This window comes from Fusarium fujikuroi, chromosome FFUJ_chr07 (genome assembly GCF_900079805.1).
Source record: "Fusarium fujikuroi IMI 58289 draft genome, chromosome FFUJ_chr07".
NCBI classification, from domain to species: Eukaryota; Fungi; Ascomycota; class Sordariomycetes; order Hypocreales; family Nectriaceae; genus Fusarium; species Fusarium fujikuroi.
The window spans coordinates 1515176-1532101 of record NC_036628.1 but is presented as its reverse complement, the minus strand read 5'-3'; the positions used below and the strand labels follow the sequence as shown (position 1 = coordinate 1532101).

The window sequence follows — 16926 nt, the reverse complement described above, 5'->3', positions numbered from 1 at the left end:
TAATCACCAAATTCTTTTCTCCTCTCACAGCTCCTTTCCACTCAAACCTCGCCCAGACAAGGTCTTCTCTACACCGCCAGGACTTTGCCTCCCACCCTGCTTCACCCTTGTCCCCATCTACAAATTATAGCCAGTCTACTCCGTAGCTAGACCCATATCCTGTCTCGCCTCGTTTCCATAACCGCTCTTACCGTGCTGTCGGATCCCGAACGTTGTGAGCCGCGCCGACAGCACAAGCACATATCGGGGGCCTCAACTCCTCTTCAAGGCTTATTCTGTGGTGAGCCTTTTTGAACCAGTCACTTGGTCTGATAACACCCTTGCTTCCATGCCGTCCTCTCCAATTCGTGACATGACATGCCATGAGGCTATCGACATTGGCGAACTGCTTCAGGATTCTCTTTAGAGGCGGTTGCCTATAGGCTATGCCAAGTGACAGTAACACGGCATCCCGATGGGCTGGACGCTATATGCATATGCGTGCATGATATCCAGTCGGTGAAGAATATGGTCAGCCGCTACAGAGATGAGCTGTTCTCAAATCTACTGGCCATGTTTGATATTCATTTGTCCATCCATCATCATCATCAACGCGGTGGTACCCTTCGTCTTCACCCAAATTTGTGGCATATCTCACATTTTCATCTTGTGATATGGTCAGGAGTATTTATGATATTCGTCCTCACTAACTTGAAGAATCCCTGTTTCCCGTGTCAAATCCCTGCTTGAAGCTGCACTAGACTGCATATCAGCGACACGTTCTTTACCGCCTCATTCAACAACTCCCTCCTTTATCGAATGTCCTCCTAGCGTCGATTAGTTACCGTGGATTCTGCCATCTCCATGAGGCTATGATCATCAATTATAGTGCGTTGCAGTGGTAAAGCTCAAGTAACTGCCGTCATGTGCTAATAAAGTGAGGCGGGAGCTGAGCTAGGTCTTAGTCACTCAATTCATGGCTTTGAATTATCCTGCCAATAGGAGCATGGATCTAGACGCAGTGTCAGATTATCGACCTCTAATGTTACTCGTCATTATATTCGCACAGGCCTGCGGTAACACGAGTGCAAGTATCAGGGGTAACGGTTCGAATCTACAGAACGCACACTAAGGTTTCCTCTAACTAACAGGCACAGACTGTCAGATGCTTGATATGCAACCGTTTCAGTTTCCGTTGATGGTTGTAAAGTCAAGTTCAACAACGACAACTCTATTGATAAAGTACCATTCTACCTAGTGTTAACAAGTTTAGTGAAGAATGGCTGAGAAATGAAATCTCCCTGGTTCAGCAACGCGCCAGTGACCCAATGTGCACACTCTGTTAAATGGCAGACACTTGTTGTCATCCAAAACTCCCGTCTCAGTACCCTAGTTTAACACGCCTATGCAACCCGTTTCGCCTTAGCCGTATGCTCACTGATACACGATTACCCTCTGAAAAGACTGTGTGGCACTGTCCTCAGTGCTTTGTGGGTGGTGCAAAGTAACTTCATGTTCTAATCCGCTATTTCGACGCTGCTTCGCGAGGAGGCAACTGAGGCAGGACGCGGAGGAGGCATGGGGGGGAAGATGGGGACAACGTTGGCGTTGACGATTTCAATTTCGAACTTAGGGATGCTCGAACTACTGCGGAACAAGGCAGACAAGTCATTTCCAAAGGCCGCAATCTCATAAGTTTCATCCTCGTCCAGCGTGACACGGCGTACCATGGCTCTGAGAAGAGCATGACCATTGCTAGAATGATTCGGCAGGGGGAGGTACGGTGTCGAAGACGAGTTGACAAACCCGGTAGGGCGCATGTTTGCCTCGTTGACTGCTACTTGCTGTAGGTAGTGGACAGTTGGTGAGACGTTCACAAGCATGTTCCTCTTTCCATTGCCTGCCCAGGTAATGTTGAGACGTGCAGGATACGACTTGCCAACCATGGGCGGAATAGGAATAGGAATCTTTCTACCTGGTGGCGGAGGAACCATCGAGTGGCCTGGTCGGATGCCGGGAATAGGGGCAGAGACTGGTGCTGGTGCTGGTGCCTGTGTCTGTGTCTGCATTGGCATCGAATAACCCCATGGTTGAGGGGGGGGAGGATGACCGTGAGGTGGCATTCCTGTTGAACGAGGAGGAGATACCCAAAAAGGGGTACGGCGGCTAGTAGGCTCATCACTCTCGCTACCTGAATCAGCCTCTACTCGGCCTGGTCGTGTGCTGGTTGCCTCGCCCTCTGCTCGGCCACTGCGGTGGCTTCGTCGGTGGGAGCGACGGGGAGGAAGTGCAGAATCGTCAGAGTCCGAGGCGAAGGCTTCACTGTCAGAGGAACTACAAGCAATGACATCTGGTTTCACTGAACCACCACGCATACCAGATGAGCTCTTGGCAGTACCAGGAGGAAGATCGTAGCCGTGACAAGTCACATACTGATCTACCAAACGAGCCGAGGCCTCGTGAAGTAGTTCGAGCGCACGCTCAGGTCGAGGGGCCTTCTCCTCAAGATATTTGGTGCGTTTCCCGCCTTCTGTCTTGAGAACGAAAGCATGCCACTGACGACTTAGGTCGATCCGAGTCAGGACTTGGAAGTCAGCATCTGAGCTTTCGGCGGACATGTGGCAGTTCTCTTTAGTCCGGTCAAGTCAGTAACGTATTCAGAAATCAATCAGCCACAGCTAAGTTAGGGTTCAGACTCACGCTGAACGAGACCCTTGTAATCCATAGGATGATGTGCCATATCTGACTGAGGTGGAAGTGCTGGATCCTGACAGGCTCGACGCAACAAGGTCATTGATGAAGAGAGGGCTTGGTAAAGGACTGCTCAATGTGCTGAACAGATGGGATGGCGAGTTGGAGTTGAACTTTGTAAGATTGAAAGTGGAAGTGCAATCCAATACTTTTATGTAGGAACAGCAAATCCGGTGGCTGTGGTGTATGGTGTGTGGTGTGTGGTGTGGTACGCCCAGTGTCAAAAGCATCTTTGGATACCAAATACCTCACACCCAAACAAGAGCCTGCAGGGAATGTGTTTCTAGCAAGCCGATAGATGACGCCCCCATATGGAATAAGGCGGCCAGTCATGTCTATCCCCGTTTGGGAGGTATGTATAGCCGAGCAGTATAGGGGATACTTGGCACAATGGCTTGCAAAACAAACGTCGCGCAAAGGCCGTGATGCTCTGACTTTGATTCCCGTTACCGAGGCCATTTCTCGTGATTCATGCCGTGTAAGTCTGGTAGAGCCCAACAGCAGACAATTCGTAATCGTGATACCACGAAGCGCCTTGGTAGAACCTCATGGGAAGACACGTCGTGGAATATCGTGGCTATCCGTGAGAAACCAAAACAGGCATTGTTCCAAGGGCTAATGGCCAATGGCTGATACTAGGAACGGGCACTATGCATTCCGAAAGCCTGCAGGTTGCATTCAAGGCAATCCCTTTGGGCCAGTAGATACTCAAGGATCTCCCTGTATTGTTCGTGTGTGGTAAGCACCCAGCCGTGTTCAAGTTTCTGCCTTGTTGTGTTGTGTGTGTGTATGTGTCCTTCAGCATGTCACACAACCACAAAACCAAAAGCAAATAACCTTCTTCTTTCTTGTTTTCCGAGCTTTGTTCTCGTTTCTATTCTAGCAAATCATGCACAAACTAGAAAGAGAGAGAAAAAAAACAATTAGCAAGCGCTCGATAAACCAAACAAACAATCACCATGTACATAGGCACAAGAAAGCTCGGCCAAGTTGATTGATTCATGGCTGCCATTCGCCTCGTGAGAATGATTGGTCCACAGCGAACCAGCCTGTCTTAACTCAACTTCTCAACAAAGCAATATATTTCGCTGATGATAAAAAAAAAGGAAAGGAGGGCTTGTCAGCCCAATTGTGTTGCCGCGGAGTTATAGATAGGGATGCCAAAGACCTTGTTTCTTTTGTCAATCGTTTTTGCTTTTGGTCGAGTTGTCTCGGTATCCAGGATATCTGCTCGACAGAGTCGTGTATGTATGTATGTATGCAATTGTTGCTATGACGATCTCTGCCTTAACTTCGAATTGCCCCTCTCGGCTGGCTTCAATGTGTAGAGATGCCAATGAGACACAGTCTTAGCTTTGACTACTTCACTTGCCTCGCATTGCAAGGAATGCTTGTCCTGGGAAAGTTTTGTCAAGAAATGAGGGAATGGATAGAAAATCCAACGGAAGCACTTCTTCTTATTATACTCTGCAGAGTCGTAGGTATCGTACATATATATATCAGTTTCAGGCACTGGTTTGCAGCCGTTCCAGTCGTGCAGTGACAGCATCCACCAAGGCTGTTTCTCTTGATAGAAGTCCTTGGACCTGCTGCAACTTCGCCCTGCGAACCTCTTGTGGGATCCGTAACTCGGTCGAAGGTGTAGCGGGCCCGTCCGTCTCCCCTGTCGCCTTGTTCATTGCCTCCACTTCGGCAGTAAGGTTAGCCTGCAGGTGCTTAATGTCTTCCAGACGTTTCCACAACTGCTTAGCCTGTGCCGGTGTCGCCTTGGATTTGCCTGATGCCAGCTCCGCGTAATCCGGAGCCGAGACGCTGGCTTCCATGGACTTCACTTCCTCAACAAAGGCACGTTCCTTGGCACTTAAGTCACGCGTGGTCGCCTTCCCTACAATCTTGCGTAGGTTTTCAAGGCGCCCAGTCAGCCGCTCCTGGCGGTCCCTTGCTGCAGTAACTCGCCGATCGTACATGGCATTATCCGCCTCTCCATCACGGTGCGACCCGTTAATTGTGTCGATCTTACCCTTTACCTCGTTCGCCTTCATGACTTGTTGCTTAAGCTCACTCTGAAGAAGTTCACATCGCCGGAATACCTCAGCCGCAGCCATTCCAAGGCGATGCGTCTCGTCTGCCAAGACCTTATGCGCATCGGTAAAGATTTGCAACGTAAGCGGGCTTAATCTTACTTCCTGGTTGACAACCGTCTTGTGACGGGACGTGCGGAGCCGCTCAAGCAGTGTAGGCAGAGCAGAACCCTCATCAAATGTATGAGACGGGTTGAACACGGGGCGAGGCTCATAAAAGTCCAGGGGCGCCATACTAGCTTCCCGTTCATAGTTGGGGCTTTCTTGACGAATTGGAGCAAGGTCGACTTCTGGTGTGTCAAAGGTCAGGGCGATGGGCTCGTAGGGAGTCGCTGAGAGGAGAAAGTAGCCAACATCAGGGTCTCGCAGAACATTGCATGCAGCTAAGGGCACCGCAATATCTGCAGTGGGTTGCGAGTAGATGCGATCCCTTGTAGACTGAGAGTTGACAAGCAGGCCAATTCTAAAGTCAGTTCCTGCTTCGGAATCTCCATTCAACTCACTCTCTAGACGGAAGATCCAGGAAGTGAGAGAAATAAATGTGATCGCAGCATGGTGTGTGACAAAGAAGTTGTAGCGAGATGTGACGTCGTTGCTGAAAACTGGCCAGCTATCATCATTCACTTCCACGGGTGTCATGGTATCAATGGCCTGAAAGGAAAGTAGAGACGGGGTTTCAGCTTCGGCGAGCAACCGGCCAAGTTTATTCTTGTTCTTGGGTGGCAGCCATTGGGCCTGGACACCCTCGAGATCAAGATATACGCGAACTTGGCCGCTTGTTGACAAGAGGCAGAGCACAGTTAGAGACAGGCCTTCCTGATCCCCGTCATCCATATCCAAATCTTCTTCTTCGCCCATCATAAGCTGCTCCGTTTCTGTCTTCTTGCCGATGACGAGCATATCGGTAACCGACGTATCCAGCTCATCACCTGTGTCAGGATCTGACTGAAGCTCAAAAGGGCCTTGCAGGCGAGGAACGATTCCCGGTCGAGTTGGTCGCGTATAAATCTCCATCATAGGCTCGCCAATCGGCCCCTCCATGATTGTTGGCTCTTGAGAATCTAGCTCTCCCATCCATTCTAATTGCTGTTGGGCAAGTAACTTTTCCTGCTCTCCAACATCCGGATCATCCTCGATACTTGCAACAGTAGTGACGATCGATACCGACAGAGAAGGGATTAGTGTTGGGGGAGGCGCCCATTTCTGAGGAAGCAAAGGACACAAGGCGTACACATCTCCTTCTCGCATCGCCACCCACAACGTCATCGGGTTCCAACCGCCAGCCCCTTTAGTAGAGAAACTGGCAGCAGCCACCTCCATTTCGAACGAATCAGGTGAGAATGCCGTATTGGTGGTTGCTGTTGAGGCAGAAAAGTCCTGATCCAGAGTGGTACCGTCCACCAGTTTCTTCAGGTCGACAGACGTCGTAGGTGAGTCGAAGGACCATCGATCAGTGGTAGACAATTCCCATACACGTACGATAGCATCCGCGGTGGTCGTAACGATACAAGAGCCGCTGACACCCAAAGGATGCCAGAGGGCTGATACGATAGGAGAGCGAGAGGTAACGTGAGTGGTTGGACCAAGCGTGAAGATCTTTGGTTTAAGAGGGCCAGCATCTTCACTGGTAAGGTGCGAGGGGTCAGGGAGTACGCAGATATGGACAGTATGTGTGGTCAGAATGGCCAAAAAGTTCGAGTTCGGGGACATAATCAGCTGTCGAATGTCGTCGGCAACGGGAGTCTTGATTGTCTGCGGAGTGGCAAGTTAGCTACAGATTTATAAGTCATGATACTCGAACATACCCTTAATCCAGCAGCGTTCTCTAGGTTCTCGTTATCGAATGGCTGTGTAGAGTCCTCACGCTTGATGCGGATGCCTTGCGATGATCCTCTCTTTGGATAACGATTTGTCCATTCATCCTTCAAGTACGCAAGATCACCCCAACGGATTTCGCGACCAACAGCAGCAAATACTTCAGTTCCTCGATGAGCAATGGTTCGTCGCGGACCAGGAATAGTTTTCTTCTTGGAAGAATATGCTGGCTCAAGACTACGAGACTTGGACGCCTCAGATGATGGCTCAAACAGACGATGGCCGAGAGCGTTGCTGGACAGCCAAGCTGCCGAATAGCTCTTGACCTTAGGCATGGCGAGAGGTCAGTGCCAAGCTCCGTCTGTCAAGATGTTTGCAAAGTTTCGCGAAGCTGATGAGGTGAGAATGCGAGCTATATGAGCTACTCAGAGAAATTGTAGCTGAGCGCAAGTCGCGATCTTTGAATGTTTTGGAAGAAAAATAACGAGGCTGAAGGCCTGGGGCTGGCGGACGATCCGTCACTCAAAGCTTTAGCGCTTGTTACTACAGCATCAAGAGGCAGGGTATAAGTGAATGCCACATGCACCGCCACACCTGTCTGCAGGGCCCGCTCTCCAAGGCAAGGCTGCTCTTGTTACACCAACATCTATCATCTCAACTATTGAAGCTCAAGGAACATCTACGATACCTTATCGCGCACAATTACCTATTCTGATAAATCTGAGACCCTGCCGATTCATCTTCGAAGTCCGCGATAAGTGAAGGTCACAAGACAATGCGACCAGGCATCAGAAACACTGTAGAGCGCCTCGACAGGCCGAGCGCCTACTACCAGAACCGCGTATGGTATCTGCCCACGCTTTTCGAACCACTTAGTAACACCGTGCTAGAACAAGAGGAGACGCGATCGCGATGACGACCAGGACCAGCCTTCAGAGCCCCAGGCTGACCCTCTAGCCAATGCCACAACCCTCTACGTCGGCAACCTGTATGTTTCCCTCGCTACAATGCTTGTAACGCCATAGCGATGAATCGCATAAGGCTGACTTTCATCGCACCAATAGATCCTTCTACACAACCGAAGAGCAGGTCTATGAACTTTTCGCAAAGTGCGGCGAGATCAAGCGCCTTATCATGGGTCTCGACCGCTTCAACAAAACGCCTTGCGGTTTCTGCTTTGTTGAGTACTACACACACCAGGACGCCCTGGACTGCCTAAAATACATTGGCGGCACCAAGCTCGACGAGCGCGTCATCCGTACCGACCTGGATCCCGGCTTTGAAGAGGGACGTCAATTTGGCCGTGGCAAATCTGGTGGTCAAGTTCGCGACGAGTACCGTGAGGACTTCGATGAGGGCAGAGGAGGTGTTGGCAGAGCGATACAAGCTGAAGAGCGAGACGAGTACGCTGAGGGGAAGTAATTGGGACAGTAGGGAAGCGGCGGTTGTCCTTGACCGCCGATTTGGACTCGATACCCTTAGATTTTCAGACACAGAGCCTTCGATATTTGAGAAAATAACTGCATTCCCTCTTCTATGTGCATATATGGTATTTCTTTCCTTATCTTCTATCCCAACGCATACCACTGGTCTGCTCCTTCACCAGCATTTAATACCGTCTCCCAAGCCGTTTGTTTTGTATCATATCGGGAAATGCGGTCGTCACATTGCCTCTCAAGTTCGTAGGTGAAACATTGGTGTTGTACATAGATCCCAATGCGGATCTGCCAGCAATTCCCGCCATGGGATGAATACGCCGTTCTCCGTTAGATCCTCAACTCGATTGTCCTGCTTCCAATTCTGCAAAATCGACTTTTTAGTAGCCAGGAGGGTTGATTCGCTGGGAAACCCTTGTCCACTTGGGCAGTTCTGTGCAATTGTCAACATTGAAATCCGGGCAGTTGGGTAATCTGAGCAGAGTGGCATACTGTGAATGCCCTTGCGGTAACGCTTGGCCTTGCGATCGAACATGGTATATTTGTCCTTTGGTAGCATCTCGGCCTCGGTGGGCATCTCAGCCTTCCATCGGTCAAGAGCTTCGAGGGTCTGTCCTTTCTTGGCGAGAGCTGCATCAACAGTCGCTACAACATTGTCGACGGCTCGCAAGCGAAGTCGATGGCGGCGTTTCTGGAACTTGGACAACCGCCAGGGGATTTTCCAAAGAAGGCCACCTGAGAGAGGATTCGTGATGCGGAATGCGCCGAACATTGTCGAATAGCGTTGCGGGTAGGAGACACAATCAGAGGAGTCTTTTGGTGATTGTCGAATGACCGTCAACTTTTTCCCGGTAGCCGGCGGCTGTTGAGCCGCGCAGACGCTTAGCGCAGGAAGGCTGTTGGCGGGTTGCCCGCATGCCTAGGCGGAGAAGCTTAGCGGAACATTGCGAGGGCCGGATACAGTGGGTGGCGTCTCAGTGGGGGGTATCCAGTGGGGGAGCTTCCATTTAGCTGGCTTTAGACTACCGACCTAAGTAGCCCAGAGCAATGCAGACGTCGATTCATTCATCCCGTTCATTTTATAAGAAGGGTATGCGACAGTATCGACAGCATTAACACGGCGCCTTCGAATGAATCGCAACCATTCAGCGAAACCAAAGGATATTGCTGGAGCGCGGCGGACGCAACACACAGCACCATGAGTTACTACTTCGCCATTGTCGGCACTCAGGACAACCCTCTATTCGAGCATGAGTTTGGCACCTCTAAACAGGGCGGTGACGGCCAGTCGCGCTTCAGCGATCAAGTCCGTCACTTGAACCAGTTCATCTTACATTCGAGTCTTGATATTGCAGAGGAGGTCCAGTGGTCACATGGACAGATGTGAGTTGTGCCCGACGGTGGCTTTGGGGCAGGCAAGGGGTAGCCCACGGCCGACTCACAGAAAAGGACACGACGCGACATGATACTAACCTCTGGTTCTTCTACAGGTATCTCAAGTGTATTGACAAGTTCTTTAACAACTACATATCATGCTTCGTCACCGCCGGCAACGTCAAATTTCTCCTGCTCCATCAACCCATCATCCCAACAGGAACATCATCACGATCATCAACTGCCATCGGGGCTAATCCCACAAGTCCAGCTACCGAAGAAGCCATCAAAATGTTCTTTACGGAAGTTTATGAGAACTGGGTCAAGGCTATCATGAGTCCCTTCTACCGCGCCAACATGGAGGTGCGTAGCCCGGTTTTCAGAACGAGGGTAGCAGCAGCTGGGAGGAAATACCTTTGAATGTTGACAGGAAAGCTTCGCGTTCTTATGATACCATGTTTGCAACTTAATACAATGCAGTAAATCTTTGTCATCTCTTGATACAGGTGTCTAAGTTCCCTATATTGGACTAGCCGTAACATTGTGACCAATTCATAAATCACGAGTGGAGTATAGACGTCTGGAGTGATGGAAAATTATGAAGTGATCAATGTTCAATGTGGTATTCATTTGCAAGGTCGTCTTCCATGACGCCTATGGTAATATCATATCCGTTTCCCCAACGCCTTAGTCAAATACATCCATCCCAGTGCCGTATAGGCGCAACTGAATAATCCTTCTGGAGAGCGAGCCATCAAGCAAGGCAGAAAACCGTTTAACCACCGAAACCGTAGAGGGTACGTCCCTGTCGCTTGAGAGCATAGACGACGTCGAGGGAAGTAACGGTCTTGCGCTTGGCATGCTCAGTGTAGGTGACAGCATCACGAATGACACCCTCGAGGAAGGTCTTGAGAACACCACGGGTCTCCTCGTAGATCACTAAGGTAGAATGTTAGCATGTTCACAATGTAGAAATGCATTCAGGTTTAACTTACTAGCAGAAATACGTTTGACACCGCCACGACGAGCGAGACGTCGGATAGCAGGCTTGGTGATTCCTTGAATGTTGTCTCGCAAAATCTTTCGGTGACGCTTGGCACCACCCTTGCCGAGACCCTTACCGCCCTTGCCACCTAACATGAAGCGTCAGTACTTGTTGATGAGCGAAGATTGGTGTTGAATGCAGGTAATCAACGCGTCAGCATGGTCAGCACCGACGGCCATGCATCGAAGCTGAAGAATGCATCAAAAACAAGAGAAAGTACTTACGTCCAGTCATGATGATAGATGAAGGAGATAAAGTCTTGATGAAAAGAGATGAAAGTGACGCGTTGTCGCGATGTTGTAAATGACGTTGAGACGCGTTGAAGATGCGGAGTGAGAAGAGTGAAAGGGAAAAAAAACACTGCGGGGAGGGGCGAGAAGGGGAGGAATAAATACGTGTAGGCAATCAGTAAAAAACAACAACTGTAGGCGTCAGAAATCAGTGCTAAAATGCGGGCAGGATCAGTGAAAAAATGGGCACCAAATTCGCTAAAATTGAAGCGCTTTACCGCTTTCGGATACTCGCGTGAGAGATGTTGTGGTTCGATTTTTTGATTGGCTGATAACTCAGATCACTCCCGTCGTGCCAGGCAGGTCCAGCTGCAGCCAGAATTTGGAGCTGGAGGGGGAGTGGGTCAGCGGCCAGTTCTTTGAGGACAAAGTGCATTGAGTTGCGCCACTGTTGCTCTTCCATTCTCATCAGGTAGCTCAGCTGATTTAGGTAAAAAAGCGCTCGAGTCACGTTGACTCTTTTCCTTGAAACTGCTCAAATAATGTAATGTTGGAATACCTTGGGCATGCAGATACATCTATTGAAAAAACAGTATTCACTTCGACATCGTTTTACAGTTGAAGCTCTTGTTGCATAAAGTTAGTGGGTACCTAGTAGCTTTTTATACCAACCTGTACTATTCAGGTAGCCTCATCACGACACAACAAGTCTATCGAGACGCGATTTCGCAACAATGGGCTCAGCCTTTTTGTACTCTGATTATCAGGGTATCTATCCATCAACTCGCCGCCTCTCTGAATGCCTATTCTCGTAATGTACAGGTACCTCAACGCGTGAATGTATGCTGCCCATGCTACATATACATAAAAGCAAAGTCGCTTTCTCCATTTGCACAGCACGCGCAAGTCAGGCCGCTTAAGAAGCCTATTCATACCAGAAAACGCCGGTGCCATGCCCATGCTCTCGTAACAAAGTCAACAGTAGCGCCGACCGCCGGTCCTCACCCCATATATTCGACCCTCGCAATACGAATCAGTGCCACCACATCCCATATACTTCATTATGCCGATTGTCCCAAAAACCAAGGCTACCAAACGCAAGTGCAGACTCGTTAATATCGCAATGTTCATTACAATCATCACATCATCGAGTCATCCATCTCCACGTCGTCCTCGAAACTCTCAATTGCTTCTTTGATCTGTTGACTTGCCTGTTTAGTTGTCAGTATACACGGAACATAACAGCACATAGTTCTGGTATTCTACTAGCTTACCTTGGGGTCCAGGGCAAGGGCAATAGTAAAGTGACGCACTGAGAGCTGCTTTTCGCCCATGCTTCTATACAGTTTGCCGAGGAGGAAGTGAACCGTGGCCTCATCTGGTGCCAGGTCCTTAAGTATTATCAGCTCTTTTTGCGCCGCATCTAATTGACCAACAGCAAGCAGTGCTCTGGCCTTCTTGTATCGAGTTTGGGCTGCACGAGGTGCGAGGTCAACTGCTTTGCTATAAGCTTGCAGAGCAGGCATTATTTGTTTCTGCTTCTCTAGCACTGTTCCAATGCAAGTTATCAGCACTGCATTGTTGGGGTTGATGCTCTGAGCTGCATGGAAGTGCGTGTACGCCTTATCGTAAGCGCCGAGACGTTCCTGGACCCTTCCTATGCCATAGTAGGCATTGTAATGGCGTCGGTCGGCTGATATTGCTTGACGATATGCCGTCAGTGCCTTATCATATTCTTCGTTGGTAACGTGCTCGTGTCCTTGCAAGGTGAAAGCATATGCGAATTTGGGATCCAGTTGAGTAGCTCGCTTGAAACACTTGAGTGCTTGTTCATGGTCGCGGGCCAATGACCAAGCATTCCCCAACGCACACCAAGCCTGTGGTGAAAGCCATGAGGAATCTACCAACTCATGTGCCAGAAAAGAAAGGTCCGTCTCCCTTCTTAGATGCCAGAGAACTGTAGAGTATACCTCCATATCCTCGAGTCTTGAAGGTGCTTGCACACGCATCTTCCTGAAGAACTTCTCAGACTCGGCATATGAAGCTTGCTCAAAGTGAGCTCGACCCATCTGTGCCAAAACCCACGGTGTGTTTTGGTGAGACATCGGAAGCGATTGAAGATGCTGAAGGCTCTCGGTACATTGGAACTGGGATAATGAGTAGTATCCGTTTGCTAGCTTCATGACAAGGTCGAGCAGCCATCGAAGTCCTTCTTCGATCTTCTGAGCATCAAGCTCTGATGTCTTGTGCACCGGCGGTGGAGGGGGGATCTCCTTGGCTTTCGGTAGCTCGCTGTGATCCATGTCGGCTTGTGCCTCTTCGAGAGGTTTGCGATTACCACTAACCACGCGGCCAACACTAGAGCCACTTGATCCAGGTCGAACAATCCGAGAAATTGGGGGCCGAGCCTTCTTCAGCTCCCTGACGGCCGCAGTTCCCATCCCAGCCGCCCCCGAGTTTGCTTTGGACGATGGTCTAAACATGTTGAGCCTTGCACTACGTCGAGTCGTCGCTGGCTCTTCTGAGTTTGCCGTTCGCTGTGCTGGGTGCCCCGATATAGTCCGTTTTCTTTCCGCCGCCGGTATAGACGATCGCAATGATGCTGAGGGTGCGGCGTTAGACGCGTCAGTCATCACATTTTCTGTAGATTGTTCTGGTAGCCCCTTGTCTTGCGCCCTTGTGCGTCGAGATCCTATGCGATAATTCATTCGTGGGGGTGCCTCCTGCGCCTGGTCGATAGCTTGGGCATGCCGCGTCCTTCGAGGTGGAGCCTGAGGAGGCTCATTGGAATGGCCAATGCGAGATGATGTCGTAACCGAAGATATCGTACCTGGAGGCGTCTCCATACCGTCAAAACCAGAGCTGCTGTTAGTCGATGTCGCATAGCGCATGCGTCCCTCTTGGATCTTCTGCATAAATTCGCTCTTATCGACTTCCTGGCCAGAGTCGCCGTTAGCAAGCTCATGTATTGTTGGGGAATGACTGGAGCTGAAGGGATCGCCTGCAACATCCATTGTAGCATTCCGTTGGGAATTCTTCATGGGGATATCTGTAACGATTGGTACAGATCCTTCTCTTGATATCAAAGGGCTTGTTTCCACATCGAAGCCATGTACTAGCGTATCGCTGGTCTTGAAAACGTTGGGTACACGGACAGTAACGCCAAGGTCGCATAGCGCTTCGAAAGCATCCCACATGAAAGGATTCAGCTGAAGAGCGTCCTCGAAACAGGAGACAGCCTTCTTCTTGTCGTCATATGCGCGATGGAGTCGTCCTAGAAGACAAAGAACTGCAGGCGCGTCAGGAAGAGCGGTTCTGGTGGTTGCGCTATGCTTCCCTAAGCTGCATTTCGATGCCCAGAGACTTCGGGCTTTCTCCAAGGCGGAGATGCCATCCTTAAATCGTTCGAGAGCCAAGCAAGCTTGAGCAAAAACCCAGGCACACCCCAGATGAACACCACGGTATCCTATGGGCTTGCCAACGTCGTAGGCTGAGCGAAAGTCGCCGAGTCGCAAGTGGCATAGAGCATAGAGGTATGTAGACTCGCTAGATCTGGGATCCTGCGCCAGCAAGCGTTCGGCGAAGAATAGGCCGTTGTGGTAGAAGGCATTATCGAGATGATAGTATATCGTTTGTCTTAAAAGGCCACTAGTGACCGTCGGAGTGGGCGCCATACTAAATGTTGCTGTCCAGTGATGAGGTTTGAGAAGGATGTTCGGGGGTTCGGACGGTGATGGCGCTGACGGAGTTGCCTAACGATGTGTTCTGGCCATGAGATAATCGATGGACAAGATCGGAATAAAATGATTCAATGGGAATAGACCCTTCAGTCGGCGACCAACAATGGTCTTCTTAACCAAGCAGTTGTTTATTCTCGTGCTAAGCCGTTCGCGTGAATGGCAGGGACCAGCCAAATCGAAAGAAAACAAAGCAGTCGTGGGTCAGTCGCTGGGCAGTCGTAGTGGGTATCAGCGTCGTGAAACGAATTAAGGATTAAGAAAACAACAAAGAGATGCGGAACGCAAGCCAATTCTGTCGATCTAAGGTAGCCTTTGTTATGTCGCGGCCTAGGAAAGGAGCAAGAGGTCGTCACAAGTATGGAGTCGTTAAAGGCGAGCAACCTTTCGTGAACGGGAACGGTGGGTCCTAGCGAGCGAGCGAGACAGCGAGAATTGTTGATGAAGATGGGACTGAAGGAAGCTCAAAAGTATAGAAGGGACGAAGAAAGAGAAGAAATTTCCCTGCTACCAGCTAATACGGCTTCGATATGAGTTGCTCATGGTATTGGACGGGTTGCAAACTCAGCCTGACCCTAGGGATTCTGTAGGTAGTAGAAGGTGCAGAGAACGTTATGGGCGTGCTTGCGTGAAACAGGCTTTGAATGTTTGGTGGTGACGGATTGGCCAAGCGCGCGGTACCTACTGTCGTGACGGAATCGATATGATTGGCTCAGGGTTGCGCCTAGCAACCAGCCACCAAGTATATCTACTTGCTATCGCTCGTGTATCAGGCGTGGTCTCAAGTACCAAGACTACATTGTCTCGATCCTTCTAGCCACTGAGATTTCGCTCCTGGCATCCGCACCTGCAGACTGTCTCTCTTCCATAAGTTCCCAGCCAATTCGACATTTCCTTCCCTACAGTCAAAAGAGTGGCAGGTATCCTACTAAGGTACCTTGAGTCAAAAGAAATAATGCCTGGTTTGTCTCAAGAATTATTCCTTTAGCACTGACTAAAGCAAGATTATCTCTAGCAGTCTGTCCATATCTTGCTTTTACTTTATTTTATTGGTTGCTACAAACTGAATAACCATCTGCAGTGCATTGCTGCGTCCACATATAAGTGAACTACCTAGGTTGAGTTCGATTCGTACATGGATGCTTACCAAATCCACAGCTCGTGGTTAAAATCGAGTTGAATACGGAGTACTGTTCGCAAATATGCCGAGTCAAAGTTATTACATATCATACAATACAGCAATATCAATGATCTTCATAGTTTTAAATGGTAGAACACACGAGGTTCCCAGAGATTCATTAATCATAACTGAGTATCCTATATCCACCACTCTTGCTGTGAGCAAGATCTTGATGTTCCCATCATTCCCTTCCTTCACAATGTCAGGACGAAGCCGAGCAAGTCGACCACTGACTAGGACAGTAACCACATTTAAGCAGCGATGGTAACCTCAACCTCGACACCGGCCTCGACTGTAACACGGTTAGACTCTGCCCGGATCTTTTCAGGCGGCGGGATCCCTTACTGTTGACGATGACGGACTTGACAACCTCGGTGGGGGCGTGGAGGTCGATAAGGCGCTTGTGGACGCGGAGCTCGTAGGAATCCCAGGTCTTAGAACCCTCACCACAAGGGGTCTTGCGGGTGGTGATCTTGAGGTTCTTGGTGGGCAGACGGACGGGGCCCTTGATGGTGAGGCCCTTGCTGCGGGCACGCTCAATGAGCTCAGCGCTGACCTTCTCGAGAGACTGGACCTTTCGGCTGGTCAGGGTGATTCGGATGCGGTGGCTCTTCTGTTGTGGGCGTTAGTATCGTGCCAGCGGTTCACTTCACGGTTATATCGACATACGGGAGCGTCACCGACGTCCTTCTCGTTCTTCTGGTGAGACATTGTGAATGGCTGTCAAGACTCGGCAAAAGTGACTGCAACGGTAACGTGATGACGGCCTGGGAGGGATGAGAGATTGATTCCTTTTGTTGTAGAAGCGTTTAGTTGACATTTAAGCCCCAATTATCAAAAAGTTGTGCGCTTATCGCTTATCGCCAGTTCCGGCACGTGACGAGATCTAAGAGCTTCATGGGAGTGGCAAGCGGCTAGAGCTAAAATTCACCAAAAGTTTGATCAAACATAAGATCTCGGTACGCGAACTCGGAAAGTTCATACAAGTACTCGAATCCTATTCTCTGTAACTAATAAATTATTTCCAGTCCCTCAAGCTTCTCATTTCATCGGTAGACTTGTGAGCTGTAATAGAGCAACCTCATCTCATCAACCCATGACGACTAGACGAGGTAAGAAAACTTGGGACTTATGTCCCAAGTGACGAAAGTACTTAGGTAAAGTCAGTATATCTTATTGGGCATTTGAACCAGTTAATTTTGGCATGCATGTTTGATGTCTAAAGGTTTTGTTACCCCGGCAAGTGGAGGTACCAATCAGATCGGTGGAATTGCTACCTCACCTTAGTAGTTCACCCC

The 16926-nt window shown here is 49.7% G+C and overlaps 8 protein-coding genes; 2 read left to right on the top strand and 6 right to left on the bottom strand.

Moving 5' to 3' along the window:
* Nucleotides 1-1496: 1496 nt before the first annotated feature.
* FFUJ_08621 (uncharacterized protein) lies at nt 1497-2719 on the bottom strand (the record flags this gene model as incomplete). XM_023580656.1 has 2 exons in its annotated part: nt 1497-2608; nt 2680-2719. 2 exons carry the CDS (start codon nt 2717-2719, stop codon nt 1497-1499), a joined length of 1152 nt encoding a protein of 383 aa, XP_023433397.1.
* Nucleotides 2720-4235: 1516 nt separating this feature from the next.
* Nucleotides 4236-6961, bottom strand: FFUJ_08622 (uncharacterized protein; the record flags this gene model as incomplete). XM_023580655.1 has 2 exons in its annotated part: nt 4236-6563; nt 6617-6961. 2 exons carry the CDS (start codon nt 6959-6961, stop codon nt 4236-4238), a joined length of 2673 nt encoding a protein of 890 aa, XP_023433396.1.
* A 440-nt stretch (nt 6962-7401) lies between these two features.
* FFUJ_08623 (probable nuclear cap binding protein subunit 2) lies at nt 7402-8048 on the top strand (the record flags this gene model as incomplete). XM_023580654.1 has 3 exons in its annotated part: nt 7402-7467; nt 7517-7614; nt 7691-8048. The coding sequence occupies 3 exons, from the start codon at nt 7402-7404 to the stop codon at nt 8046-8048; spliced, it is 522 nt and encodes a 173-aa protein (XP_023433395.1).
* A 252-nt stretch (nt 8049-8300) lies between these two features.
* Nucleotides 8301-8834, bottom strand: FFUJ_08624 (probable ribosomal protein YmL31 precursor; the record flags this gene model as incomplete). The annotated part of the gene is made up of 1 exon (XM_023580653.1): nt 8301-8834. The coding sequence occupies one exon, from the start codon at nt 8832-8834 to the stop codon at nt 8301-8303; it is 534 nt and encodes a 177-aa protein (XP_023433394.1).
* Nucleotides 8835-9260: 426 nt separating this feature from the next.
* FFUJ_08625 (related to sedlin) lies at nt 9261-9856 on the top strand (the record flags this gene model as incomplete). XM_023580652.1 has 2 exons in its annotated part: nt 9261-9445; nt 9553-9856. The coding sequence occupies 2 exons, from the start codon at nt 9261-9263 to the stop codon at nt 9854-9856; spliced, it is 489 nt and encodes a 162-aa protein (XP_023433393.1).
* A 355-nt stretch (nt 9857-10211) lies between these two features.
* FFUJ_08626 (probable histone H4) lies at nt 10212-10715 on the bottom strand (the record flags this gene model as incomplete). XM_023580651.1 has 3 exons in its annotated part: nt 10212-10375; nt 10432-10569; nt 10706-10715. 3 exons carry the CDS (start codon nt 10713-10715, stop codon nt 10212-10214), a joined length of 312 nt encoding a protein of 103 aa, XP_023433944.1.
* A 1135-nt stretch (nt 10716-11850) lies between these two features.
* On the bottom strand, nt 11851-14385 carry FFUJ_08627 (related to nuclear protein bimA; the record flags this gene model as incomplete). XM_023580649.1 has 2 exons in its annotated part: nt 11851-11922; nt 11986-14385. 2 exons carry the CDS (start codon nt 14383-14385, stop codon nt 11851-11853), a joined length of 2472 nt encoding a protein of 823 aa, XP_023433392.1.
* Nucleotides 14386-15879: 1494 nt separating this feature from the next.
* FFUJ_08628 (probable RPS20-ribosomal protein) lies at nt 15880-16339 on the bottom strand (the record flags this gene model as incomplete). XM_023580648.1 has 3 exons in its annotated part: nt 15880-15920; nt 15974-16241; nt 16298-16339. 3 exons carry the CDS (start codon nt 16337-16339, stop codon nt 15880-15882), a joined length of 351 nt encoding a protein of 116 aa, XP_023433391.1.
* Between the last annotated feature and the right edge of the window lie 587 nt (nt 16340-16926).